This window comes from Gaeumannomyces tritici, assembly GCF_000145635.1.
Source record: "Gaeumannomyces tritici R3-111a-1 unplaced genomic scaffold supercont2.7, whole genome shotgun sequence".
NCBI lineage: Eukaryota > Fungi > Ascomycota > Sordariomycetes > Magnaporthales > Magnaporthaceae > Gaeumannomyces > Gaeumannomyces tritici.
The window spans coordinates 1,984,360-2,009,540 of record NW_008804551.1 but is presented as its reverse complement, the minus strand read 5'-3'; the positions used below and the strand labels follow the sequence as shown (position 1 = coordinate 2,009,540).

The 25,181-nt window shown below is 58.8% G+C and overlaps 8 protein-coding genes across 8 annotated transcripts; 4 read left to right on the top strand and 4 right to left on the bottom strand.

The window, feature by feature from the left end:
* The first annotated feature begins 111 nt into the window (after positions 1–111).
* GGTG_11967 (hypothetical protein) lies at positions 112–1,697 on the top strand. The gene has a single exon (XM_009229858.1). It carries the CDS (start codon positions 252–254, stop codon positions 1,278–1,280), a length of 1,029 nt encoding a protein of 342 aa, XP_009228122.1. The 5' UTR covers positions 112–251; the 3' UTR covers positions 1,281–1,697.
* Positions 1,511–4,957, bottom strand: GGTG_11966 (hypothetical protein). Its single transcript, XM_009229857.1, has 3 exons — positions 2,397–4,957; positions 2,269–2,338; positions 1,511–2,197 (listed from the first exon to the last, which is right to left on the bottom strand). Exons 1-3 carry the CDS (start codon positions 4,294–4,296, stop codon positions 1,936–1,938), a joined length of 2,232 nt encoding a protein of 743 aa, XP_009228121.1. The 5' UTR covers positions 4,297–4,957; the 3' UTR covers positions 1,511–1,935.
* Positions 4,958–6,233: 1,276 nt separating this feature from the next.
* On the bottom strand, positions 6,234–12,259 carry GGTG_11965 (hypothetical protein). Its single transcript, XM_009229856.1, has 2 exons — positions 10,646–12,259; positions 6,234–10,575 (listed from the first exon to the last, which is right to left on the bottom strand). Exons 1-2 carry the CDS (start codon positions 11,926–11,928, stop codon positions 6,969–6,971), a joined length of 4,890 nt encoding a protein of 1,629 aa, XP_009228120.1. The 5' UTR covers positions 11,929–12,259; the 3' UTR covers positions 6,234–6,968.
* A 2,588-nt stretch (positions 12,260–14,847) lies between these two features.
* GGTG_11964 (hypothetical protein) lies at positions 14,848–15,207 on the bottom strand (the record flags this gene model as incomplete). Its single annotated transcript, XM_009229855.1, has 1 exon — positions 14,848–15,207. The coding sequence occupies one exon, from the start codon at positions 15,205–15,207 to the stop codon at positions 14,848–14,850; it is 360 nt and encodes a 119-aa protein (XP_009228119.1).
* A 582-nt stretch (positions 15,208–15,789) lies between these two features.
* Positions 15,790–17,400, top strand: GGTG_11963 (hypothetical protein). The gene is made up of 4 exons (XM_009229854.1): positions 15,790–15,945; positions 16,093–16,204; positions 16,516–16,613; positions 16,684–17,400. Exons 1-4 carry the CDS (start codon positions 15,906–15,908, stop codon positions 16,788–16,790), a joined length of 357 nt encoding a protein of 118 aa, XP_009228118.1. The 5' UTR covers positions 15,790–15,905; the 3' UTR covers positions 16,791–17,400.
* Positions 17,401–18,286: 886 nt separating this feature from the next.
* On the top strand, positions 18,287–18,554 carry GGTG_11962 (hypothetical protein; the record flags this gene model as incomplete). Its single annotated transcript, XM_009229853.1, has 2 exons — positions 18,287–18,432; positions 18,527–18,554. The coding sequence occupies 2 exons, from the start codon at positions 18,287–18,289 to the stop codon at positions 18,552–18,554; spliced, it is 174 nt and encodes a 57-aa protein (XP_009228117.1).
* Positions 18,555–19,347: 793 nt separating this feature from the next.
* GGTG_11961 (hypothetical protein) lies at positions 19,348–22,333 on the bottom strand. Its single transcript, XM_009229852.1, has 3 exons — positions 21,078–22,333; positions 20,729–20,977; positions 19,348–20,630 (listed from the first exon to the last, which is right to left on the bottom strand). The coding sequence occupies exons 1-3, from the start codon at positions 21,271–21,273 to the stop codon at positions 19,684–19,686; spliced, it is 1,392 nt and encodes a 463-aa protein (XP_009228116.1). The 5' UTR covers positions 21,274–22,333; the 3' UTR covers positions 19,348–19,683.
* A 1,494-nt stretch (positions 22,334–23,827) lies between these two features.
* On the top strand, positions 23,828–24,328 carry GGTG_11960 (hypothetical protein; the record flags this gene model as incomplete). The annotated part of the gene is made up of 2 exons (XM_009229851.1): positions 23,828–23,870; positions 24,093–24,328. 2 exons carry the CDS (start codon positions 23,828–23,830, stop codon positions 24,326–24,328), a joined length of 279 nt encoding a protein of 92 aa, XP_009228115.1.
* Positions 24,329–25,181: the final 853 nt, after the last annotated feature.

Genomic DNA, 25,181 nt, shown 5'->3' with positions numbered 1-25,181 from the left:
GATGGCAAAGCCTCCATGGATTTCTCAAAAATTTCAAGCCAAACCCCCAAAATTCTCAAGCACAGGCCAGACCCCTGTCAAAGACCCACCTTGAGCTGCAGGAGCGTCGACGACGGAACGATTTGATTGATCTGATTCTCGATTTTCTCTGGACCGTCAAGTTGCTTCCTTTCTTCCCAAGGCCGCGCACCGGCCACAGCAAACAACCCCAGAACCACCAACCCCGAAAGAAAAAAAAAACACAAACCGCCATGACCGCCAACACCTCTTCCCCGCGCCCCTTCGTCCTCCCCGGCGAGGCCCTCCCGCCGGCGCAGATCCCGACGCACCCCAAGCGCGCCCTGCGCCTGGGCCCGGGGCTGCGGCACATCCCGCCGTCGTCCATCGTGCCGACGGTGGCCGGGCAAGTCGTGGCCGACGGCAAGAAGACGGCCGTGTGGGTCGAGTACAACGGCGGGCGCTACGTGCCGGCGGCGGGCGACCTGGTGGTGGGCCAGGTGCACCACTCGTCGGCCGACTACCACTTCGTGTCGCTGGCGCCGCACGCGCCCAACGCGCTGCTGCCCATGCTCGCCTTCGAGGGCGCCACGCGCAAGACGAGACCGGTACTGGGCCCGGGTTCGCTAGTCTACGCCCGCGTCGCCATGGCGAGCCGCCACATGGACCCGGAGCTCGAGTGCGTCAGCCAGGCCACGGGCAAGGCCGACGGCCTGGGCCCGCTGCCGTCGCCCTCGGCCGCCGCCGCCGGGGCGCCGCAGCCGCAGCCGCAGCAACAACAACAACAGGCAAGCGGCAACAATGGCGCCTCGGCCCCGGCGGGTGCGGCGGCGGTGTCGGCGACGACGGGGACCGTGTTTAACGTCAGCCTCGGCTTCGCGCGCAGGCTGCTGATGCCGCGCGCCGAGCGCGACGCCGGGCTGGTGGTGCTGGACGCGCTGGCCGACGAGGGCCTGGCGTTCGAGACGGCCGTGGGCCGCAACGGCCGCGTCTGGGTCGCCAGCGACAGCCTGCCCACGCTCGTCCTCGTCGGCCGCACCCTGGCCGAGGTGGACGAGGGCGGGCTCGACGTGGCGGCGCAGAGGAAGCTTGTCAAGAGGCTGATCAAGGAGATGAGCCGAGCGAGAGAGGTCTTCTCTTTCTCTCCCTCATCCACGGCGAAAAAAAAGTCTCCGCCTTCGAGCCGTGGTAGTTGCAACGACGACGACCACGATGACGACGAAACAAGTCTCCTCCCTAATCGCACCTCGGAAGCAAACACCACCTATCTCTCATCGCCATGACCAGCGTGAGTTGAAGAGACTGAAACCACAACAACCACCGACCCAGACACGCCCGCACGCCCGCACACGACGGGTCAAAGCGGCATGTCTTGGCTGCAAAAACAACTAGATACCCGCCTAGAGAGTATGCCGACATGGCAACACACGGCTAGTGTTCCGGCAGAGGCCGCTTGATCATCAACTGCTATCGGTCAAGGCCAGCGACAGTGAACATCCCACGTCGCGTAGACACCGACTTGGCCCCCGCCATGAGGCAAACGCTGAATTTGGTATTGGCTTGTCTACTTGGATGGATTATAACCCGGCATTAATGAATGGCGGTTTCACCTCGTGAGCTGCCCGCCGCCAGCCGCTAAACCGCAATAAATACAAATATACATAATGAATAAGATGGTACAACACCAATGCCATGCGTGCACATGTATCTGATCGCCCGTTGCAGAGAATATCTCCAAATAGGCAAGGAAAACAACCAATCCAAATACCAAGAAAATTATCCCCTAACCGATACTCCAAGTCGCTCTTTTACACTGATGTTTTTTTTCTTCGTTATCAGACACAAGTAACAGAATGTACTGCGTGCCTTGTATATATGCTCATCCGTGATCGTGGCTGATCATAGTGGCCGGGAATGGCTGGCAGCTCACTGGTCCTGTCATGGGACGGAAGCCTCGATCGGTTCGTCGTGCGGCTGGCCAGGGTGCTTCTTGACCATGTGTCGTTTCCAGTTGTCCTTGCGTGGGAACGAGAGCCCGCCGCTCCTGGACCATTGGCAGCCCTCGACGGTGCAGTGGAACTTGCGCTCCTTCTTGTGCCTGTCGTTGATGTGGCGCCTCAGGTGGGTCGTGGTGCCGAAGCTGCCGTCGCAGCCTTCGTAGGTGCACACGTATTTCCTTGTGTGATACCGATCATGGTGACTTTAAGTGGAAACGAACATCCCGTGTTAGTTGAGGAAGGCTCGTTGCAAGCAGGGCGAAGGTGAACTTACTTCAGCTTATGCTGCTGGGTGAAGACCTTGTCGCACTTGGGACACGGGTATGTCTTTTGCGGTGACGCATCTGGAGATTGTTCAAGTTAGTATCTAACACCAGCGTGTCCAAGCGTGGCAAGACTCACCTGAACCCTGGGGTGGGCTGAGGCCGCCGTTAGACGGTGTGCTAGGAGCATAGCTCGAAGCCGGCTCCGTAAGCTGCGTATTCGGCGTGTTCATATTTGAAGGCCCCGAAGAGTAAGAGGCGGGTTGGTGTGGCGTAGAGTTGTCGGAAATGTTGAAAGGCGTGAATGATTGCGCGACGTAGTTGGGATCAGGGTCGGCTTTGATGAACATGGGCGTCTGGGGCGGGTATCCCGGTGGCAGGTTGCCCAGTTGCGAGTTTCCTTGTTGAAATCCAAACTGCATCTGCCCATGGCCATAATAAGCCGGCTGCTGTGCTTGCCCCTGGGTTTGTAGGAGCTGTTGGGCTTGTTGCTGGAATTGTTGCAACTGCTGAGCTTGCAACAGCTGTTGCTGGAGCAGCTGTTGTTGTGCAAGTTCCTGCTGTAATTGCTGTTGTTGCGCAAGCTGTTCCCGTCTCTTCTGCTTCTGCTGTTCATCCTGGTACGCGGCCAACGTCCACTCCTCCTTGGCGTTGGCGTCCAGGTCGCAGAAGCTATCGAACAAAGCGGTGTCTATCTCATCGGCAGCATTTCCGCCCTGCGCATTCGGAGCGAGTGTGAATCCGTCAGCGGATTCAAGAACGACCGGTGGCAGTTGCTGCTGCCGTTGTTGTTGCTGCTGCGGCGGCTGCTCTTGTTGGCCTGCGAAGTTTTCATAAGACTGCGGCGGCGGCGGCGGCGACGTCTGTTCCGGCTTGACCAGCTCGTTCTGCACTTGCCAGTACCGCTCCGAGTCATTGGTGGGCGCCATTATGTCGAGCGGGTTGACCGTTCCGGGCCCGGCGCTCGAAGGGCTCATGCCCACGCGGGCTTTCTCAGACCGGGGGAAGGTCAGGCCCTGAGACGGCGTCCTCGAGTGCCCAGAGGAAGGCGACGCCCCTAAGCTCCGGCCGGGCATAGCGGCCTGCGCAGATGCAAACGGGGCCGTCCCATCCTCGTCCTCCGACATCATCTCGTCCTTAATCAGGGGTGATGTTGTCTGAGATGCTGGGCTCATAGGCGAGATTCCCTGAGACGGCGGTACCAGTTGCTGCTGTTGAGGGAACATGGCAAATTGCTGAAACTGTTGCCCCATATCCTGCGGCCCTATGCCCGGTGCATGATATTCCACCGAGGCGTGCGGTTGGCCTCCGGGGTGGGGCGCGCTCGGGATGTACATGTTGTTGTTCATAGGCGGCGGCGTCGACCACGCAGACGTCGCCGGCGACATGGGGGCGCCCGAGTAGTACGAAGCGGCAGCACCCGTGGCCGGAGGCATGTTGTCGATGGGGGAGATGTAGTAGGGCATTTGTTGGGGCGGCATGAAGGTGGCATCCTGGGGCGGCTGGGGCGGCTGGGGGGAGTGGTGGCCCGGCATCGATCTCGTGCTGGTCCTACGGAACACGGACGTCGCCGACTGGAAGGCCTTGACGATGGAGGACTTGGAGGACGACTGGCGGCGGTGGTGGGCGCTGCCCTGCAGCGGCGTATCGGGAGGGGTGGTGCCCGGCACGACCGTGACGCCGGTGCCCATCGTGTCCATGGTGCCGACGGTGCCCATGGTGGACTGGTGCATCAGTCCCGGCTGCTGCACAAAGGCACCCTGGTGGAACTGGCCGTTGGGCCCGGCGGCGGCGGCGGCGGCGGCGGCGGGCGCCATCATTTGGTTCTGGAAGCCGTACCCGCCGGGTACCCGGGCGCCGGGAGGGCTAAAATCGCTCCCCGGGGTGCCGAACTCCTTGCTGAGCGACGGCTGATGCTGCCTGCTGGTCTGGCGCGTGGCGGCGGGGCCGAAGTCGTCGACGGACAGGCGCTTGCTGCCGGCGGCGGTGGGGCCGGGGGACGACGACGAGGCGTTGCCCGACGCCTGGGCGGCCTCCATCTCGGCCTCGGGGTTGAAGGGATCCCCCCTCGCCGCGTGCCCTCCTCCTGGCGCGCGCGATAAAGGGCCAGACGCATAGGGCAATGATGCTGGCGCCGAGGATGCTGCCGATGACCACGCCGGCGATGGCGCCAGGGGAGAGGGCCGCGGGCTCGGAGCGCTTGAGGAGGGCCGAGGGCGACATTTCGGCGGCCGCGCGCCTGGCGGCGCCAGACAGGAGCGACGGCCGGTTCATGGTGATTGTTGGTGTTGGACTATCGGGCGGTCGGGTCGGACGATTGAGGAGACGGGACTCGGGGTCTGGCGAGAGAGGTTATCGATGCCGAGGCGGACGGGCAGGGGGCCCAAACGACGTGCAGATTGGCGTCGGGCTTGCAGGGCGCGCGGTGCGATGCGGCAAGGTGAGTGTTAGGCGCAGGGGCGCGGGCCGAGTCTGGTGCCCCGACTTGGGTGGGCCAGCATGGGAGGCGTCGCGGTGATTTGACCTGGATGGGCGCGATTGACGGCTGCTGTCGATGGCGGGTGGTGAGGGCGGCCAGGCTGGCGTTGGCAGCAGCCCGGGTTGCTGGTGAGCTGGTGAGGTGAGCAAGATTGAGTGCTGTGGTTGCAATTCCAACGGTGAGCTGGGGCTTCGAACTGTGACTTGGGACTGAGGGATCTCTTGTGTGGGGACTCGAGTGGGCGGAGCTCCTCCCCAGCTGCCAGTTGACAATTCCCCACCCGCTGGCGCGTCCGTTTACCCTGACCGGCGGACAATGCACAGAAGCGACATCGAGCATCTCTATCTCAAAACCCACTGCTGAGCATAAGCCTCCATTTCTCAGCTGCAGCGGCCAGCAGAGTCGCAAGGCAAGACACCACGCCCCATCATGCGCATGTCTTGGAATGAGTGGAACCCGCAGAACGACAGGCAGGGAGGGAGAGGTACCCGGACTGGTGCAGTACCTAGACTAGGACCTAATGTCCTCTACTGGCGATGTGGGTTACAGCAGCATGTCTAGCCGAAAACGCGTTTCGCACCGTCCTCTCAGGCACAACCCATGCAACCTCAACCGCCCAGCCACATGTTGCATTAGACAGCGCAGAAGCCAACCGCCAAACCTCCAACGGACGGGCTGGTAGCCCCGCCCTGGCCTGTGGAGCCGTGTTTGTTGGTTGCCTCTAGGAGGAAACCAGGACGAACCCCTCCCCCATGCCGGCCAAGTCAAGCCCGTCGTCCGTTGCGTGGAACGTTGAACCTTTTTTCGTGTGTTTTTTTTTCTCGTGTGCATCCCGTTGTCGCGGCTAGTAAGCCCAATCGCCATAATGTACATCTGGCAGTTAGTGAGGTTGCAGTTGGTCCACCCTGCACTGCCAACAGTCGCCAGCTCTCGCCCTTTGATTGGGAAAGGAAATAACCGTCAGGCCGGATGCATGCAACACACACACGGGCTTCGCCTTGCTGACCACCATCTTCCTTCTGTCCCTCCCCTCAAGAGACAGCATGCTTTGTAAAATGGAGGTTGCCACCCCTGTTTCATTTGCTGCACCGCCTCCGCGCCCTCGCTCTGGCCTCGGACACATGCAAACACGACTCGACCCCGAAAAGTCCATCAGAATTCGGTCGAGGGCATTTCTAGCACACAACATTGAACGCGCATTCTCCACACCCCGGCGGCTGGGGCAGCTCGCTTGACGGTAAAGTTCTGCGCCTCAGCCTCACCAAGCCGAACAAGCCTAACTCAGCCCAAGTAGTGATCTATTTACGGCCCATTTATGCGTCGACAAGCTCAACAAAGCCTCCGATTGGGTTGCATCGGCCAGAGCTGCTGCTCCTGACCATTGCTTACCCAGAAACTCGGGATTCTCGGCTGGTTATGGATGTGATCTCACTAATCCCTCACCTAGCCAGCCGGCCGGCCAGGCGACGGTCCTAGATGATGGGAAAGGAACAGAGCTGAATAGAAATGTGACTTGATTGTCGTATATATTTATGGATATTCCCCGTCAGTTACTAAAACGTCACCAGGCTAGTCAACCCCTCCGTCAACCAACCGAAGTAAATAAAACACCATATGTGACACCGGCATTGCAAGTGTACAGAATTGGATAACCAGAAAAGGCCGAGCGGGGGATGCTCAAATCAGATGAGTCAGGTAAAGTAGCGAAAAGCAACAACTAGAGACAGAGGCAAGGAAAAAAAACAAGGAATATTCATCAGGAAGGACAAGGCCGTGCGGCATGTTTACAAAGCCTTCTGAATTTCTCTTCTATCGCCCGTAGTTCCCAACCCGTCAGCGGCATGTAGCGTTAAGAACAGATAAGGGAAAAAAAAATAGATGTGATCAAGACGTCTTTAGGTTTCCGTGGACGAGAAATTCATGTCCAAAAAGAACAAAGTAAAACTTTACACAAAGCATGTTAGCGCTTTCCCCCTGCAAAACAAAAAAGAACCAAAGTCAGTAATAAACCCAAGGGTGTATCAACGCTGCGCAATGAATGAATACCACCACCCTGCCACGCGCGCAGTGGTGGTGAATACTGATAACCAAGAAAAAGAAACAGAAAGGAGAAAGGAGAAACAGGTATGGCGATGATGGTGACAATAAAGACTCAATAAGAAAGTGCCGTGAATGCTATAGAAATGCTCAGATGTTTATATCTGCTTGGTGATGGTAGAGTCGTCCCGTCATTCATTGTAGCTTAGATGCCCGGAACAGCGACAGGCTCAGGCTGCTGTCGTTCTCGCCAATGTTGGGCGTCGGCTCGTTAAGGAGTTCCCACCTCCTAGGTGCGAAAGGTCTCCCCTTGAACTGGGTCGGCGGCTGCTGTGGCGGTGGGGGTTGCTGCGGTTGCCGGCCGTCCGGACCGGCTGAGAGCGGCGTGGGAGTTGTCGGCGTCGCTCCCGAGGGCGCCGTCACCTGGGGCTGGTGCTGCTGGCCGGCGCCCGCCCCAGTGACAAGGGAAACCGGGACAAGAAAGTGCCTATCGGCCGGGTCTGCCGTCCAGCTGGTCAAGTATCTCAGGCGCGCGTCCGACGTGTGCTCCCGCAGCGCCCGCGCCACACTGGCACGGACTTCCTCGGGCAGGTTGTCCACCAATACCAGCGCCAAGTCTAGAACACGTTGCGAGAGCGGTACCGTCGCTTCCGCTGCGGGTGTGGCTTGATGGTCCGCGGCTCCCGCGGAGGACTGTGGAGGTGCTTTGGGGTGGGCGTCATCGTAACCAGGCCCTTCCCCGTTGCCAAGCTCGATGGCGATCCCGGAGAGCACTATGATGGCTCTGGCCCGCAAATCAACACTGGCCTTGAGTGGATCCAGCGTCGCCGTGTGCAGCGTCATAAATGTCAGAAGTTGAGGGAGCCAATGCCTCCGGATGGCGTCGCATGTCGCTATGGCCGCGGCAGTCTCGTCCTCGTCCTCGGCCGAGTCAAACTCTAGCTCGGCTGCACGGCTCCGAGCGGCAGTCGTCGCCAGTATCTCCCACAGGTCCGTCAGCTTGTCGACCATGGAAGAGGCGAGCGGTGGCGACTTGCCCGTGGACCCGCCCCGGATGATAATGTCGATCACGGACACCAAGCTCTCAGCCATCTGGACTCTATCGGCGATTTCAACATCCGAGAGGTGCGGCAGCCTGCCGGGCGATGGAAGGAGTTCTAGGAACCGGGCCTGCGCCTTTTGTCTCAGGTGCTGTGTGATCTCAGGATTGAGGCAGCTTAGCATCCCAGTCCACGTGATGTTTCGCGCGTCTATCGCCTTGTCCATCGCGCGCGCGAAAAGATCGAGCTGCGAGTGCAGCCGCTGGATTGGATCCCCCGCGCCCGCTGCACTAGTTATCGCTCCCTCTGATGCAAGGCTTGCCATGAGTTTGAGCTGGCAAAATGGCAGCGTCAGCTCGTTGCAGAGCTCTAGCACTTGATCGAACGACAGTCTCTGGTCCTCTTCGATTCCCGGCATTAGGATAATCTCCATGTCCCTCTCAATGATACGGGACACGCCTGCATCGGTATGCTTGGCGGCCAGGACGCGAGCCACCGTGTTGAAATCGTTCAGGACTAGCTCCATCAGCGCGAATCGTAGAGCGACACGGAGCTTGTCGCTGGCTAGAGGTAAGCCGGCCTTGCCCATGGCCGAGGATGTGGCGTACTCGGTAGCAGCCAGGCGGATGAGCGTCAGGAGTTCGTTGGGGTTCGTCCTTATCACGGTTCTCTGCAGGGTGTGGAATCGATAGCGCTCGTCTGTCGACATCTGTACGTGGGATCTGTCGGTGAGGGGCCGCAAAACCAGCTGCAGGATCTCCTGATTAACAGTAGACCCGGCTGGGGGGTTGATAGGGGGCGCGGGCTGGGCCGGAGTCTTGGTGGCAGCCGAAACCGAGAGCATTTCGCCATAGAGGGCTGACAAGACTAGAGAAAACGGCAGGCACCCGAGGCTGACCATGGGCGGGTACACTAGCAGAGGGTTCAACCTGTTGGGCCGTCTGCTCTGCGCCCGGATCCACATCGCCATCAAGTAATCGAACTGCTTGGGATCGAGTACGCGGAGACGGACGAGGAGACCGATCGGGTATCGGAGTCGTTCCTCATCCTTGTCGCCGAACTGATGCAAGAGCCCGACAAGATGCTCGAATAGCCTTTCCAACGTGGGCTTGTCGATGCTGGTCCCGCTGGCCAGGAGCTTCTCTATCGCCCCTTCCTCCTGCAACTCGGCCTCGGGGTTGTTGTCTGAGACGGGGGAGCAGGCATCGATCTCGGAGGTCCTGTCGTATCTGTTAAGATCGCGAGACAGCCTTGCTGCTAGGTCATTCCTCCCTGGCATCCTGCCAGCCAGAGCAGCCAGGGATGCCAATAACCTCCGCACCCCAGACCCGTGCTCCTCGGCAACAATGGGGCCGAGCCTGGCCAGCAGGGTCTCAAACAGGGGTTTGAGAACACCAGTCGCGTTGAAAACCGGGTAGTGAAGCATCAAGGTATCACTGCAGGACGCCAGGATGTCCGCCGACGGCGCGACCGAAAGTGCCCTGAGAAGATCTCCTAGCATTGTAAAATCCTGACATGCCTCCAGTATCCGGCGGCAGCTGCAGAAGAATGCATCCGAGGGGAGGCCCACGGCGCCCTTGAGGTGCTGTTGTTGCTGTTGGAGTTGCTGCTGCTTCAAGACCTCCAGAAAAGTGGTTCGAAGCCAGAACGCAACCTGCAGCTTGACGCTGCAAACAGTCTTGGCCAGGCGCTTGGTGTAGTTGTTTAACGACATGGGCGGCGGCCCGGAAGAGCGGCGAGCGTAGTAACCCGGGCCCGGCTGCATCCCGAGGATGTGTTTCATGACCTCGATGGCATTCTCGAGCTCGAGGCTCTGATCCTTGACCGGATATGAGGCGCGCCGTAGCATGCTGGCGCGGAGACTCCTCAGGGACTCGTTCATTATACTGTCGGGAAGCTCCACGAGGAGGCGCGTGATGCAGGGCCCGTCCATCTCGACATCGCTCGGCTTCGATAGGCCACCTCGGGCAATGAGCCACTGCACATAGCGATGAGTTGAGAACAGGTCGGCCCTGGCCAGCTCGGTGACCAGCCGGAATACAAGGTCCTTGCGCTCTGCTTCGGAAATCGAAGTCGTGCTGAGGAACTGCAGTATCGTGTCGGTAATGTCCAGGCCCAGGCCGGCCCAGGACTTGAGCAGGCCGACAGCGATGTACATCTTGGCCAGGCCGGGGCGCTGTAGTGAGGTGCACCACTCTAGTAATATCCTTGCGACGGCCGCCCTGTCCTTGGTTACGGCCAGGCATTGGTTCGAGAGATCTTTGGGTATCGGCGAGTGGAGAGTAGCGTCGAGTATCCTCACGAGCACAGCTCGCGCGGCTGGCTGTGAGCGAACGCAGTTGCTGGCCAGCTGCTCGTTGCGCGAGTCGACGGCAGTGAAGGCGGCCTGCAAACTGGTGTCTGCAGTAGGCAGGCTCTCCTGAATGAGGCTCCGGTGTTTTAGCCAAGTTCTAGGGCACACGAAACTCTCAGGCGCAAGTGCCAGGAGCCTGCACACCGACCACCTCAACTGCCCGATTATAGGTTGTAAGATGTCGCTGTCTGTATGACCTTGTGTGTTGGATAGGTGGTTGAGGATGGCGCCGACTAGTCGGCGACCGTGTTTCCTGAGATGAAGAATATCCCTCCAGTGGATTTGGGTAAGGATCATCCACAGGGGAAGTTTGCCAAGGTGGGTGTTTTCGAGGCCAGATACGAGCCATTCGGAGTAGTGGTCCTTGTCCAAGAGCTCTGCAAAGGACAGGTGTCGTGCGAGGCGCATTCTGTGCAAGAGTATGGCAAGGTTAGTGTGTTTGCTTTGTCGTGAGAATAGAATCCGGATTGGGAACCCACGCATAGTCGACCCTCCACTTCCAATCCTCCGACTTGATGGCCGTAATGGTGCCCTCTACAAACTGCTCGACGCAGACGGTCCAGTCGCGAGTCCATTTTGCCTCGCCTCCCATGGCGAGGGCAGGCGCGCTCTGGCCGGTGCCTTTCCTCCTGACGGCGCGGATCTCATTGGCGCCCACACACTTGGCCAGCCAGACGGCACGCTCAATAGGCACCTTTTTATTGAGGCACTGGTCCAGGAGGACACGACCTCTGATGCCGTGGGGTATGGTGCGGCTCAGTCGGCGAAGGGTAATGGCCGGGTTAGCCAGGTCCTTCACCCAGACCTCCCGTTTGGTGTCGGTTAGAGTCACGCGCGGCGGCGGCTTGAAGCTCGAAAGCGAGCTCACCAACCCGAGGGTGCGCCGGTGCCTCAGCACCTCGGTGTAGACTACCGACAGTCCTTGCAGGCGGGTGGTCTGCTTCAGGGTCTGGAAGACGAGTGCCTTGGCGGACGAGGTCTCTGGGGTTGAAGGAGCCTTGTCGAAATAGCCTTCCTTGATTACGGTTGCCGAGAATTGGTCCTCGGGATGATCGCCCAACCAAGGGAAGAAATCGGCGCTGGCGCCGGCGGCGAGGGCAGAAGCCCCGGCAGATCCGGTCGAGACAGCACGCGCGGGCGCCCCTGCGGCCTTGGCGGGCGTTGTCGACCCCGACGCATCTGACGGCCCTCGGGCGTAGTATCGTGGAGCGACGGCGGGCACCTCGAAGGTCCAGGGCTTCGGGCGCGTATCCTTCTTGACGGGGGGCGTGGGCGCAGGGGCGGATTTTTGTCTGCGGTCGGGGACGGAGAAGCGCGGACGGCGGCGCGGCATGGGGTATGCCGCATGCGGCATGTCGTAGGGCGGTATATCGAGCATGGACATGCCAGCAGACAAGCCGCGGGCGGAAGACGGGTGGGGGCTCAGGCCAGCAGCGGCCATATCGGGGCCGCCGTCGGCCATGGCCATGATTCGCGAGGGTGTGAAAGGTTTTGAGTGGTCGATGGCGTTTGGGGAGTCGCTGAGGGCGACATGTGAGATGGGGAGGTCATTGGATAGCTCTTGCTTAAGGCGCGAGCCGCCCCTCCGTAAAGTGCCATTGCGAGGCTGAGGGGTGCCGGTGGTATCGGCGATATCGTGCGGTAGGTACGACTGGCTCAGAGTGCGCTGGGTCGGCGGCGGGGCGGGCAGGCGCTGCTGGGGGCCGCTGAGGGAGCGCTGGGGCTGTCGCGGCGGGACGCCCAAGGGCGGCCGGGAGGTCATCGCGGGCGACAGGGCTCAGGGCCATTTCATCAAAGGGTGATGGGCGACATGGTGACGGGATGGGGGTGTTGTCGCGGGCGATGGATGGGACGGTTAGACGTCGTCGACGTGGCTCGAAGCGCGCAAGGCGGGCGAGGACGGCGAGGACGGCGAGGATGGCGACGGCGGCATCGGTCGGGGGGCAATGCCGAGAGATGAGGCACGCGATGGGTCGGAAGGTCGATATCCTAGTCGTCGAAGTCACAGGCAAAGATGGGAAGTTCGCTGCGGCTGACTACCGAGACGCTGCGGATTGCGGATAACCAGGCTCGTGCTTCCCGAGTTGGTTGGGTAGGGGCTGGAAGCACGGTCAGTCGGGCCCAGCCTGTTTGGTTGGGTGGAGTCGCTATCTGGGGCGGGTGGAGTGCGACTGGATAGCACAGATGAGGGAAAAAATTAGAAGGCCAGATAAAACATGGGGCTAGCAGGAAACACGGAAGCTGGACACTGCAGGCAAAGACATAGAGAGCGAGCACAGAGCGGGTGCTGGAAACCAAGCTGGGAACCGATCTGGGCAGCCGCCGGCGCTGCAACTACACGACAAGCTTGCACGAGCCGGACAAGCCGAAGCAAGCGACGTTGCCCAACGGAACAGGCGGAGACGCGAGCGGAAGTGGATGGTGGCGTTCTTTCCGGGACGCCGCACGACTTGCGCCGTTGGGTTCAAAATGGGTTCAAGAGGGATCGAGGTCCCAGCTTGGCTCTTTGGATTGAGAGGCGCAATCCAGGGTCCGAGTCCACTCCACACTCCTAGTTCGGGTCGATCTGTAAACCTCTGCCAGCACTTGACTGGCCTGCGCTAGACTACCCGATGCCCGAACATGAAGCCAGCAGTTGCTGGGGGGGGTGGGGCTGGCTGAGGGTGGTGTGGGCGGGAAGCAAACAACTACAAGAAAGTGTGTCTGTCTGGTGGTGGTGGTGGAACGTGCGCGGCCTTTTGTATTATTGTTTTTTTATTATCTTATTTTACTTTTTTACCTTTTGCACTTCGGCAACAACGGGAAAGTGCCGCCGTGGACCCCCTGGACCATCTTTGTCTCTGCCCTGGTGCTGCGGATTTCAGACTTCCATGGAACATCCGTTGGCACATGACACTCCATACTGCCGCCTCGCTGCCGAGCACATCACCAATCGCTGCTGGCACCTCATCCCATTCCCCGCGGCCCTCCGAAACGGGCTCGCTCCTGGCCGGCGCACTGTAGCTTTGACGAGCCGTCAACGTGGACGCGAACCCGAGTACTAATGTCCCGGCGACACCCCTGAATGGCATTGTTGCAGCAAAGCCACTATCGCACTCCCGTCAACGACATTCTGGCTCAATAACGGCACTCTGGCGGATGATAACCTAAGATATGGTACACACGCACGCCCGAATAATAAAAAAACGTGACACTTTTCAATTGGTGGTGGTATGCACTGGGGCAAAAATTGAAAAGTGTCTCGTTTTTTTTTATTCGGGCGTGACACGTCCATAACCAGACCAGAGGGACGTTGACAAAATCAATCGACATATCACCCCCAGATGGATAACGTGCACAAGGCTTGGTCAGCGTGCCGCCAAGAAAGGTTCAACGGGCACGATATTACAAACCCCGAGTGCCCAACGCAATAAAATAGAAATAAATAGAGATAAAAAAAAACTTATCCATCACCACTCCATCCCCAAGTTCCCGCCTCCTTCCAAGAGCATGACAGAAATTCCCGCTTCCCTTAGATCCACTCCCCCTCTCCCTACCGACTCCCCAGAGTGATAGCGATGCGACGCCCTCGCATGACTGCCACCCTGTTTTCTATTTATTGACTGGTGTCGGCGATTGCTTCCAGCTCAAAGTGCTTGCGCATACATCCCTAGGTAGGCATTAAGCATGCGTCGATGCGGCCTGGCAGTCACTGTGGGGGACTTGCAACCTAGTCCTGAAGATGCCTTGGCCCTACATACAAGACCCAGCGGTGTACGGAGCAGGCGGCATGCATGCACTGCTGCTGGCGGGGGGCCAAGGCCCTTGTTAGGTCGACCTGGTTCGCATGCAGCTCGAGCACAGCAACTAACCACAGCCAGAGGTCAGCACTGCCAGCCCTGTCGGAGCGAGATGCCAAGCAAAGAAGAAGAAGAGGAAGAAAAAATGGCACCCCATCCCACATCCCATACGGAGTAGGTTCTGCAGGCTTGATACTACTGCCTAATTGGGAATACCGTGCAAACGAGACAGTAGACAACTCAAAAGGGTAAAAACGTTCCCTTGGCACTTTGCGCGCGGGGGAAGGAGGGATCCCACGCGCATGGACCCAGCCAACGGGCAATTCGGACCATCGCTGGGTAAAGTCCCGCCTTCTCCGGCCCTCGCCTTACTTGGGGCGTATCTTTTGTCCTACCGCTTTATCCGAAGCAAACCCTCCGGACAAAGCCCGCGCTTCATGGCGCTGCAGGGCGCTCGGGTCCCATCTGACAGGTCCCATCGATGCAGAGTCCCTATCGCTTGCTGTGATCCGAGGCAGCCGTGACAGCCGGTGACATCGCCATGCGGTCGAGACTTTTCCTCCCGGGAAAAGGGGGTGGAATGGAACATGTGTTGTGTTTCCCCGGTATGCGTCCAAGAGGCTCCATTGGGCTGGCAGTGGTCCTACTTCCGCTGAGTACACGGTAGTAATCAATATTTGCCCCCAGTCTTCGCCACTTGCTTTTGATCCCAGGAGCCCAACTCCAGTAGCGCGTATGGCTGTCACTCCGACCATCCCGAGTCTCCGCGACTTTCCTTTCATTTGTGATATTTTCTTTTCGTCCCTAGTTTTATTCTTTATTTGTATGCGACAACCCAGGCAGTGATCTCTCACTCGAGCTATTACAGCTGCGGATTGTGATTCTAGGATCAGGTACAAGCCTCAAAATATCTCGTTAGTGGTATGATCGTGCGCTAGCCGACACAACAGAGGCCAACAGCCTCGGCAGGATTGGACGCCCTCTTGGTACAGCATCGGGCTCGCTGCCAAGGTGCAGGCGATGATCCACGCAGTCAGCAACATAGATTGAGGACCGCCCCATCCGCATAAGCAGACCTTCAAATCACATGTCTGCCAGTAGTACAATAATCTTGTTCTCTCGAAGGCCACCCCCATGCGGCCAGAATCCTGGCTCTCTTCTCGCCCACATACCCGTCTTGGAGGAGTCCACAGCCCCATGTCCGTGATTGAAACTTTGGCGGCGTTACTCAAAAGCACTTGGGCCTTTTGTAAATAGGCCATGGTGCTTGTCTATTCGGTACTTCTGGGTGTCACGGGCTTAAATCGTCCCCTCAGCACGCGCGTAGTTGGGAGACATCACTCTGCTGAACTTAACACTCTAATAAAGCATAGCATATACTCCATTTGGATAGTCTGCAGCGATCAACTCTGGTCGTGATGCTTATACGTACTCCCGCCTCACCCCAGCTCTGCCTGGGCTGTATGTAGTATGTACTCTCCAACAACATTTCTTATGCCACCTCGCCGCCGCGGTGTTCGGAGGTGGACCTTCTCTGGTAAAGCTGTGTACTAAATCGACCTTCTCAGGGGGTTAGGTCGCGTTTGAGACGGGTGGTTGGTGACTTGATGTCGCTGGGTGTAGTATCTCGACCGCAGTGATAATATACCTGATGCCCGAAAGCTGATTCAATGTTTGTGTTCATCAGCTTTTGGCCAAAATTGGACATGGCGACGAAGGTCGATGATAAGGTGTTGTGTAATTGGCTAGGACATGGAGGACGACCCGCAGCTGGAATGCATAATCTGCCCCACACACTAAATCCGGCTCTCCACGCCAGCTGTTCCGTTGCTTTGGCTTGTGGAGAAGGGTTTGGCTCGGCCAGATATCGACCTGGCCGGATGCCGCAGGCTTGATCAACCACCACGCGACGCCCCGATTCACCCCTCCGTCTGCGCAATCACCACAGATATATCCAGCCATGTCGTCAGTAAAGAAGGAGATGCGCCGGCCCGACCTGAGTACGAACTGCACCAGTCACGTCCCTCCACACCACAGTCCCTGCCGGCGGCCGCAGTGCGCCAGCGCATTGGCTGGTGGCGCCGTGTAGACTGCTTTCGCGCCGCCAGTCCATACCAGACACCAGCTAATACCTCGCGGCTTGACAGTCATCCCGTATCAGGTCCCGGCCCCCAAGGCGGACGGCGCCGACCTCCAGTCCACCCTGGCGTCGACGCTGCCCATGGCGGCAATGTTCCTGCGCAACCGCTTCATCGGATGGTGAGCCTCCCTCCCGAGAAGCATCTCCTCCGAGAGCGCCCGCGCCGAGTTGCTATATCCCCCCCTCGCGCTCGCGCTCTCGACTACCGGCCTTCCCCTCCACACGCGCCGCGCGGCGGGAATTGGGTCTTGTCCACCCTCACATCCCCACTGGCTGCGGCGCGCTCTGCCTGCGCCGCATCATCCCGGTGACGGCGGGGGGGTTCGTGTGGAGGGGCAAGATGCTACACGTGTCAGGATAGCATACATAACAGGACAACGGACGGTGAACATCAGGTGTACGTTTGCTGACAAAATCGGCTGGGTCGCAGGGCGGCTCTCGTGTTCAGCTTGCAGAGCTGGCTGGGCGAGAGCGAAGACGCCAGGAACTCGGCGGCCACGCCGGGATACTTCAACGTCGGAATGGGTTGTAAGTTTGTCCAACGGAAGCAGGCAGGCGATGAGGACGACGAGCTGACATTTAGCCCGCAAAACCACAGTCATCTCACTGGTCACATGCTATCTGCCCCTGTTCCTGCCGCAGCAGCCCGGCTTCAACCGCGCCGCCACTGGGACCGAGGCGCCGGCGCCGGTCCCTCCTGCATAGTCCAAAGTGGCTAGGAGTGGTTTCTCGGAGAGGGAGGGTGCTTTTGGTTGTTTGAGTAGTGGGAATGTTTCCGGATATTTGTTAATCGTCTTAACTTGCAAGGTAATCGTTTGTTGTTTGGCGTGACACGGGGGACGAGGAACATAGAACAGAGAAGCGGGCACGCGTGGCTCGATTCAGGGGCCGGCCAACGACCAGATGAACATTCCCGACCGTTGCCAAGCGAGTTGCGAGTGGCCCGATAGCGCGGAGAGCCCTGATCTATATCATGTTCCCTCCAAAACAATGCTCGATGGAACAGATGTCGGATGGCGAGCAGAGGGCTGCCAAGGACTATCTAGTAGACGCCTGGAGAGGGGGATGTGGCGCATTGCCAACAGCCTCGCATTCCCAGGACTTGTGCAAGTCGTTGGAACATTGGAAGACTGGAGGATTGGCAAATGTGCCAAGTGGAGGTTGGCGCCCTTGGCCCGGGCCATGAGTTTGACGAGTGCTGGGCCAAGAAGTGCTGGGCTAAGATTCCACCGGTGGCGGCGGCGTCGTCAGCGTTCCTCATCGAGAATGCAAATGTCAAATTTCGCATGTTTGTTTCTGCGATTACAAAGCCAGAATAACATGAAGGATGGCCGCAAGGTTCCATGGTTGTTTCCCCTTCCGCTGCTATTCTCGACGCGGCCAAGGATCGCATGTCGATGGGTCGAGGTGCCAGACGGTGCGACGTCCAGTGTGGCCATCAATCGCTCCGACGCCTCTCGGCCGTTTGAAGAAGGCTTTTGGGCCCCAGCCATGGGCGCACGCCATTGGCCTTCAGTCGCAACTAGCCACAGCAGCCACAGGCGCCACAGCAATCCCACTAGAACGGCTCTAGGCAATGAACCGCCGTTTCGTCAGCTTCCTGAAACCCAGCTGGCCCGACCAGGTGTGGCCCACCCCTGCCCCTTGGCTCGAGCCCTGACGGATTCTGTTACAGGATCCGCCTTCAATCGTACCATTTTCCACTTGCCGCCCTCCCTCTGCCCTGTCCGCTCCCATCGCCTCCCTCCCAATTAATCCTTTTCGCACTTCGCGACCGCGCCTCCAATTTTCCCCCCTTCTCTCGTGATCGCCTTTCGTTTCTTTCCCACCACTAATATTCTCGTCCTACGACAACCTCACGTCCTTCCTTCTCCCAATATCAAGTTTCATTACATTTCGTCCGGCCGGTCCCTCTCCTTCCCTTCCCTCCTGGTCGAGTTCCGTAATCAGCTGGACTGAAAGTCAAAAGACACCCCCACGATCGTTCCCGAAGTCCGAAGAACCAGAACATAGCCTCGTAATCGGAACCCGCGCCACCTTGGTCAGCTCCTCGACTCCGACGACCTTGCTTTCTCAGCTGCAAAGCGCCATCGCAGGTCGAACCTCTAAACGTCAACCCCGACGCGCTCCGTCGACGCCGACTCTTCCCACCGAACAGGGACAGCGTATACGGGGCTCTGCAGGAGAAAGAATTAGATACAATGAAGGCCGTCGCCGTCGCCATCGCCACCCTCTGCGCCTCGATGGCTAGCGCATGGGTCGTCATCACTCCCGTCACACCCGAGATGGTCGTCCCCAAACAGGGCAACGACTGCTTTTGGGGTGTCACGACACCGCAAGGTTGCGCGTATGTTGCCCCCTTCGTCCTCCAGCGCTCGGACAGGACTGGCTGGTGATGACGCTTGATCGAACGCTGACATGCTTTGCTCTCGGAAATCTAGTCCTTTCGTCCGTGCGCCGAAGAAATGATGCTCCCCACCGCCAGCGACAGTTGAACGAAAGTCGCCAATCGGGCTTTGTGTTTAGAAAGAGGAGAGCATGAGAACGAAATTCTTAATAGCGAGGATACCCACGGAACGGAGAGGAGCAGACTCGATGCCGTCGCTCCCTAGCCCCATCTGCCGCACACCGCCTCCCCACGCCCTACGTGGGGGCTTTCGACAAGGACAGCAGCAGCCCCGACAGGCGGACGGCGGTTGGCGGGAGAGGAGCGAACAGCAAGAGATCTAGAAGCAGCATTTTTCTTGAAGCGTGTTATTTGCATATTATGCGGGCTGGCTATTTTCACAACATCTTTGGCAATTTCAATCGGCTACGGCTCAGGGAAGTCAGTGGCTTCCATGGAGACGGTCAGGGGAGGAGAGCGAAATCAGACTTGTTATTTCAAGTTCAATTCTGTGCACATTTTAAACCGTTTCTTTTCTTTCTCTTGATCACAGGCAGGTATAGACATTGGGGGTTTTTGGCTTTCTATTTCGTAATGGTGTGATTTGCTCGTTCAGCTTGGACCTGTATCTCGTTACCATAACCACCATCTTAATCTCGAACCGACGAACTCTACCTGTTTTTCCAGCAGCCAGCAAGTTGTCAAGGCCCGCGCCAGCCAACCGCTCGGGTTTCGGTGTGGCGCTCATTCCCGCCAGTCATTCCAGGTCGACAGGCGCCACGGCCTGGTGTAGTGTGTTTGGGGCTAGGGGGCCAACTGGTGGGGGGTCGTACGAGCCTCCAAACGTTGATGGCGCCACGCCAACCAGCGTAAACGCCAGCACGTACGTTTGTCGACCCGATGGGTAGCGTCCCCATTCGTGAGGGATGGGGAAGCCAGTCGCATTAACAAGAGAGCTCGTGAGACGATCAAGCCCCTGACTAGCTGCTTGGAGGTATCTATGGGTCTACTCTCGTGGGTTTTCTCTGAATTCTAGACTGCCGTCTAAGTGGCCCGAATGTGACAAGGCGAAGCGCTTGGGAAAGAGAGGATTTTGGGGAATAGCACTGATTGTTGTTGCTCCCGGAAATTACGGCATGAACAGGAGAAAACAAAAAAAGCTATGCCAAGTGGTCGAGTGCCATGGACCTCCGACTAACAAAAAAAACATTATCATAAAGCGCCCATAACGATCTGGGCCACAACCGCCGCAACCGCGCCGCCAACCCACAGCGCCCGCGGGGGCGCCGCCCTGCTACCCGCCGCGTTCTTCTTGCCGCCGCCCCCCTCGCCCGCGGACCCGACGCCCTGGCCCTGGCCGCACTCGCCGGCCATGCCGTCGAGGCCGGCGGCGTCGGCGGCGATGGCGCGGGCGCCCCCGTCGCCGCAGCTCGCGTACTGGGCCAGGTACATGCTGTTGGACGTCTGGTCAAAGGTGATGGAGGCGGCGCGCATGAAGCTGTCGCCCAGCAGGGCCGTGACGCCGCTGCCGCTCTTGATGGGCACGGCGCCCAGCGCGCACTCGCCGCCGGCCTGCCACACGAACTCGCTGTACGGGACCGAGATCTTTGCCAACGACCCGCCAGTGGTGCTGCTGCTGCCGTTGCCAAACGTAAAGTCAAAGGAGCCGCCCGACGACAGGATGCTGCACGGCACGATGTAGACCCCGGCCTGGCTGTCCCACTGTGCGCCCGTGTCGCTCGCCATCTGGTCGACGACCCCCTGCGGCAGGGAGCTGAGGGACGAGCCCGAGTCGATGACGATGGGCATGCTGCTGCCGCTGTACGTCTTGCCGGCGTGCGAGATGCCCTCCATCTGGACCCAGTAGCGGCGGATCGTCTCCTTGCCCTGCGGGCCCAGGATGGGCACCCGGGCGAGCCTGCCCGAGAAGCGTTTGGCGTCGACGCCGCCGAAGATGATGGCGCCGCCGTTGCTGGCGTCGGCCGAGCCCAGGGCGATGGTGAAGGCGCGCGACTTTGTGACGTTTTGCGTAAATAGCGTGTCGACGAAGTTGTTGTACTGCAGGTTCACGCCCTTGCCGAAGCCCAGGCCCATGATGCCCTCGGGCAGCTGGGAGCTCTTGAGGGCGGCGCCGAAGACGACCTTGGTCATCGAGATGGCTGTGTGTCCGGGGATGGGTTAGGTTCTTTTTTCCTTTTTTTTTTTTCCTTCTCCGAGCTCTGTCTATGGAGAGCTGCGTGGAGGCGGTTGGACTCACAGCTGTCTGGGACGGATATCGAGTCCTGGATATACTGGATTGTGACCTCTCCTTTGCCATATGGGATGTGGTTGGTCGTATCTGACACCTTGGATGTGCTGCTCGAACTTGGCTGGTATTGGCCATTGGCCTGACACTCGGACCTCTGCGAGCTGACCTGGACAGTAGAGCACTGAGGGTTGACCCAGAGCTCGTCGGAGCCTGTGTCGATGGCCACCTTTGTCTGCTGACCAGGCGTGCCGATGCTTACTGACAGACCGCATTTGCATTAGAAACCAGCAAAAGACAACAGGGCCTGGCAGCCGCCATTACTAGGCGCTGGGGCTGGGGGTGGAGGGTAAGAGCTCACAAGAGATGAGGTAGCTGAGAACCGAGATGTTGTACAGCGGAACCTCGGTGTCCTGCCTTCTCAGAAGCGGCACCAGGGACCTCTTGTGCTCGATGGGGAAGGACACAAAGCCCTGCGAGCCGCCGTCTGTGGGAGGCAGGGCCGTCGCCCCGACATAGGTAAGGAGACCTAGTGATAGTAAAAGTCTCGACGCCATGATTGTTATCCCGAGCGCCAGAGCCACCAGTTCGCTTGCTCTCCGTATGATCAAGGCCCCGTGGTGGAGCGTGTGTGAAGACGGCCGCCCTGCGGACCGGGATAGATGCGTCACGTTGGAAGTTGAGCAAGTGAAGTCGATATTTGCTTGGCGGATGCGCCCTCTACCAAGCCGCGGCAAACGTGTACTTGTATGGCTGCAGGGATCTGCAGGGCTGCTGCCAAGATGGATGGGATCGCGACTCGGGGTCAGAGCCAAGATTCAGATGGGCTGAAAGGCGTGGGGGTGGTGGGTTTTCCGTGGTGATTAAGTAGCCCTGTAAGAAAAGACAAGTCCGGCGAAAGGAGCAAGGCAGCGTTCCCGACCTGCAGGCTATCGGTGGTTTTCAAAAAGACACACGTATCGGGAAAGGATCCGCCTGAAGGGGAGCCACTAGGCCGGCGCAGCAGGTCGTTCGTGGCAATGAAGGAGGAAACGCCCGGGATGGACTGGGCTAGCGCCGGGCGCTTATGGCGATGGGCAGAGAGAGTCGTGCGAATGCAGGAGGCACGGCGAAACGGGGGGTACAGCATGACACAAAAGACGCCCACCGCTTGGTTGGGTGTGGGAATCACGAACGGCCTCGGCCATATCCGACACAGGGAAGGGCTGTCTAGCCTGTCCAGCCCAGTTGGGCAGGTTGCCTCCCAGCTCCCCGCTCGTCCATCACACCCGGGGACCTGGGCCATCGGGCTGTACCCGTGGGCGTGGTTGGCCGGGCATGGCTGGGTTGGCTGTAGGCACGCTGATGTGGTCAAGCGTGAGTTGTCTGGACTCGGGGCGGCTCATCCAGCTGTCTGCCATGGCCCCATGCCCTCACCGTTTCCTGGCTCGTACCGCTAGATGGACGCTTGCAGGGGCTCTCCTGGATCGGCGGGTCCACTGATGCGATCGTTTCCAGCAAGACTCGGGGCGTAAACACAAAGTTGCAAGTGAGTCTTGGAGGCAGTGATCGGTGGAAGCAAACGGAGGAACGGGGCAGGCTGCTGGGCAAACAAAGACAAAGGAAAAAAAAAAAAAATTATCCTTACTGTTGGCTAGCTAACCCTAAAGGACTCGACCTGCAAATGTCGAAGCGAGCTGCATGAAGCTTCTTTCGGGAAGTGGGAGCCGGAAAAGGGTGGCTGTGACGCTGACGAAATCCAGCTAACCAAACCTGGGCTGGCTGGGTTACAGAAGGATCTCCAAAACAAGCTTTTTTTCGCCCGCTAGCGGGGCCGCATGGTGGATGGGCGGGGCCGAACGCGCGTCTGTTGGACCTAAAAAGTGCTAAAGTGGAAAGGGCCTCATATCGCCTCGTCGCACTTGCCCTCCAGCTGAGCGGAAATACTGCGCGGGCGAGGGGCTCAGCCCCAACTTCTTATCAATAGCCACCTCCCTGCCAGTATAGGTGGCATCCTGCAACACATTGTGCCTCGAACGAGCTGCGGCATGGACGGATTCCCGTGCATATCGACCCGCAAGACGCCAAATTCCAGCTCCTTTAGGCTAGGTCCAAGAGAAAGATACACCTGATAGCCGCCTTTAGGGTTGCGTCACCCCTCGGTGGCTGGTCTGAGGCGGCCTCGAACTTTGACCGTCTGGGTCAGCACCGGTCCTTTTCCTCTTCCCAACGGCTCCTTAGCTGAGCTACCATGATCCTAGCCTCACGGACCTTGTAGCCAGGGCTCCTCGGCTTGTGAGCGGCTGCTTTTTGAGCGCAGAATACGGCACAAGTCACGCCGCGACGGGAAGGAAGAGCGGTCGACTACAGCATTGCATTTCATTTCTACTCGATAAACGGATCGATGTTTACCTGGGCAACAAGTGGTTGGCACTACTCGGTCTTGTCTTCTACCCTGGCTTTCACGCCTAATGACCAAGTGCAAATTGGAATTGAAATGGGACCAACGACCGCTGATTGGGACAGACGACGGAAATGCTCAGCAAAAGTGTGGGCGTACCCACCCACACGCTACCAATATAAAGCCAAACTAACGGGAACCTCCAACGCGAAACTCGCTTACCAGGTTATGAGCATTCAAGCCCGGTTACTCTAGTGGCAGAGAGAGCCAAAGGATAAGATGGGGTTTCCCCGAGAAACATCCGAAGAGCCTGGGATCGAATCCCACTGTGACCCAGCTGCCAGAATTTATTCAAGACCGGTCTGTCGTGGGCCGCCTTCCTCAAGTACAAATGAGAGAAAGGAAGTTGTTAGGCATTACCACGCAGACCAACATCAGAAGATTAAAAGTCTCATTTAAAGACCTAAGCTTAGGTGCGAGAAAGATTTTTTATGCTGGTAAACATTATTAATTTCCCCTGAGGGGAGAAAACGGAAATTGAAAGCTGCTTTTAAACCAACAGCGCCTTGCGATGTGATTGAGGACCAGCCAGCCGTCCCCGAGGGGTGACCGAGATTTGAACGTGTCGTATCAGCCAAGCAATATGGCCGCTTCTCGTATCCATTCCATTCCCTCGCTTTTCCTACGCGACACAAGAGAGGGAAAAGCGGCAGCTTGAGGCCAGCCAGTACATGGTACCAAAGCTGAAAACATTCTCGCAAACACGTCAAACAAGTACGACAGACAAACATCTTTGGAACGACAACGGATAGGTGCATACTTTGTATTGGCCACGAGCTGGCTCACACAACAAGGGCCCGAGAATGGCGAGCTGACCTTGGCGCTAGAAACACCGAATCTGGGTTATTCACGAATCACGTCCCCTGGCTGGTCAGCCGCCAAGATACCCAGATGGACTGCGCAGGCTTGCGTTCGACACGCTAAAAGGGGCAACAGGATCGTCTTTCGGCTGGCCTCCGGCTGTGACTGCCCAGGGGACGCAGGGGACGCAGGGGAAACGCGGGCTCGGCCAGGCTGGCAGCTTCTCGGCGCAAACTGAACCCCTGGCCGTGCGACGTGCCCGTCCTCCCCGCCCCCAGTGCAACGGCCATCTCAAGCCCACGGCCGAGACAACGGTCCAATCAGTGCTGACCCTCCCCGTCCTCCCGCTCACCTTTCCCGGAGCCCGCTAGGCAAAGAGACAGATTGCTGGATGGGCAGAAAGACACGCCCAAGCCGGTGCGACGGCCGAGCAATGCACGCTCGCAAGGGGCGGCGCGATGGTTGGCTGATCTCCTCCCGAGAGGCCAAGACGTGGTGTCACGCAGCAGGAGAGGAGACCAAGAACGGGGCTCCATCTTGTGGCCCCGGGGACATAGATGGCAAACAGGCACGGCAGCAGAGGAAAAGATGGAAACAGGTGACAAGACGAGATGGCGCACACCCCCATGTGGGCGTGCCCCGTGTTGACATCTGATCTGCGCACACGCTACGTCCTGGGAATATCGGAGCCGGTGGCCAAGCCAGCCGGCCGACCAGCAATCATGTCCCCATCGGCCCACCAGGCCGCCTCTGCTCGGGATGTCTCGGTCAAGGTCGCGCAGGACAGCATTCGCGAGGGAGAGAGAGAGAGAGAGAGAGAGAGAGAGAGAGAGCTGATTGTCTCAGTGACAGAGTAAGACACGTTCTCTATCATCCCGAGGGGCCCGAGTGGCTAATGAGGAAGGCAGGTGGCGAGCGGGAGAAGGGAGGGACAGGCCGGCAGTGTGCATGGCAACAGGATGCAAAAAACAAATGAGAGCTGGACGAGAGGGCCGGGAAAGGGGGCACCGACTTGGCCATGGGCGGACAACAGGCAGACGGGACCTGAATCGATCTCGTTCCTTTTTACGCCTGCTGCTCCTGAGCCGGTGGAGGAAACATCCAGGCCCGCTGGCAAACATCCAGCTCTACCGTCAGGCGGCGTTGCACCGGGAGGCGACCAAGAACCACACCCAGACTCCCCCAAGGCCCTGCGCAGAACATGGCTTAGTGCAGGCTTCCCCC

Excerpts from the sequence above, each read along its gene's own strand:
- GGTG_11967 (XM_009229858.1), top strand. The coding sequence starts at position 252 with ATGACCGCCAACACCTCTTCCCCGCGCCCCTTCGTCCTCCCCGGCGAG.
- GGTG_11966 (XM_009229857.1), bottom strand. The coding sequence starts at position 4,296 with ATGGAGGCCGCCCAGGCGTCGGGCAACGCCTCGTCGTCGTCCCCCGGC. Across the intron at positions 2,339-2,396 it reads CAGCCCACCCCAGGGTTCAG|ATGCGTCACCGCAAAAGACA; the intron begins GTGAGTCTTGCC and ends AACAATCTCCAG. Across the intron at positions 2,198-2,268 it reads ACCCAGCAGCATAAGCTGAA|TCACCATGATCGGTATCACA; the intron begins GTAAGTTCACCT and ends TTCCACTTAAAG.
- GGTG_11965 (XM_009229856.1), bottom strand. The coding sequence starts at position 11,928 with ATGACCTCCCGGCCGCCCTTGGGCGTCCCGCCGCGACAGCCCCAGCGC. Across the intron at positions 10,576-10,645 it reads AAGTGGAGGGTCGACTATGC|AATGCGCCTCGCACGACACC; the intron begins GTGGGTTCCCAA and ends ACTCTTGCACAG.
- GGTG_11963 (XM_009229854.1), top strand. The coding sequence starts at position 15,906 with ATGTCGTCAGTAAAGAAGGAGATGCGCCGGCCCGACCTGA. Across the intron at positions 15,946-16,092 it reads GATGCGCCGGCCCGACCTGA|TCATCCCGTATCAGGTCCCG; the intron begins GTACGAACTGCA and ends GCGGCTTGACAG. Across the intron at positions 16,614-16,683 it reads CTTCAACGTCGGAATGGGTT|TCATCTCACTGGTCACATGC; the intron begins GTAAGTTTGTCC and ends GCAAAACCACAG.
- GGTG_11961 (XM_009229852.1), bottom strand. The coding sequence starts at position 21,273 with ATGGCGTCGAGACTTTTACTATCACTAGGTCTCCTTACCTATGTCGGG. Across the intron at positions 20,978-21,077 it reads TCTCAGCTACCTCATCTCTT|TAAGCATCGGCACGCCTGGT; the intron begins GTGAGCTCTTAC and ends GCGGTCTGTCAG. Across the intron at positions 20,631-20,728 it reads GATATCCGTCCCAGACAGCT|CCATCTCGATGACCAAGGTC; the intron begins GTGAGTCCAACC and ends CCGGACACACAG.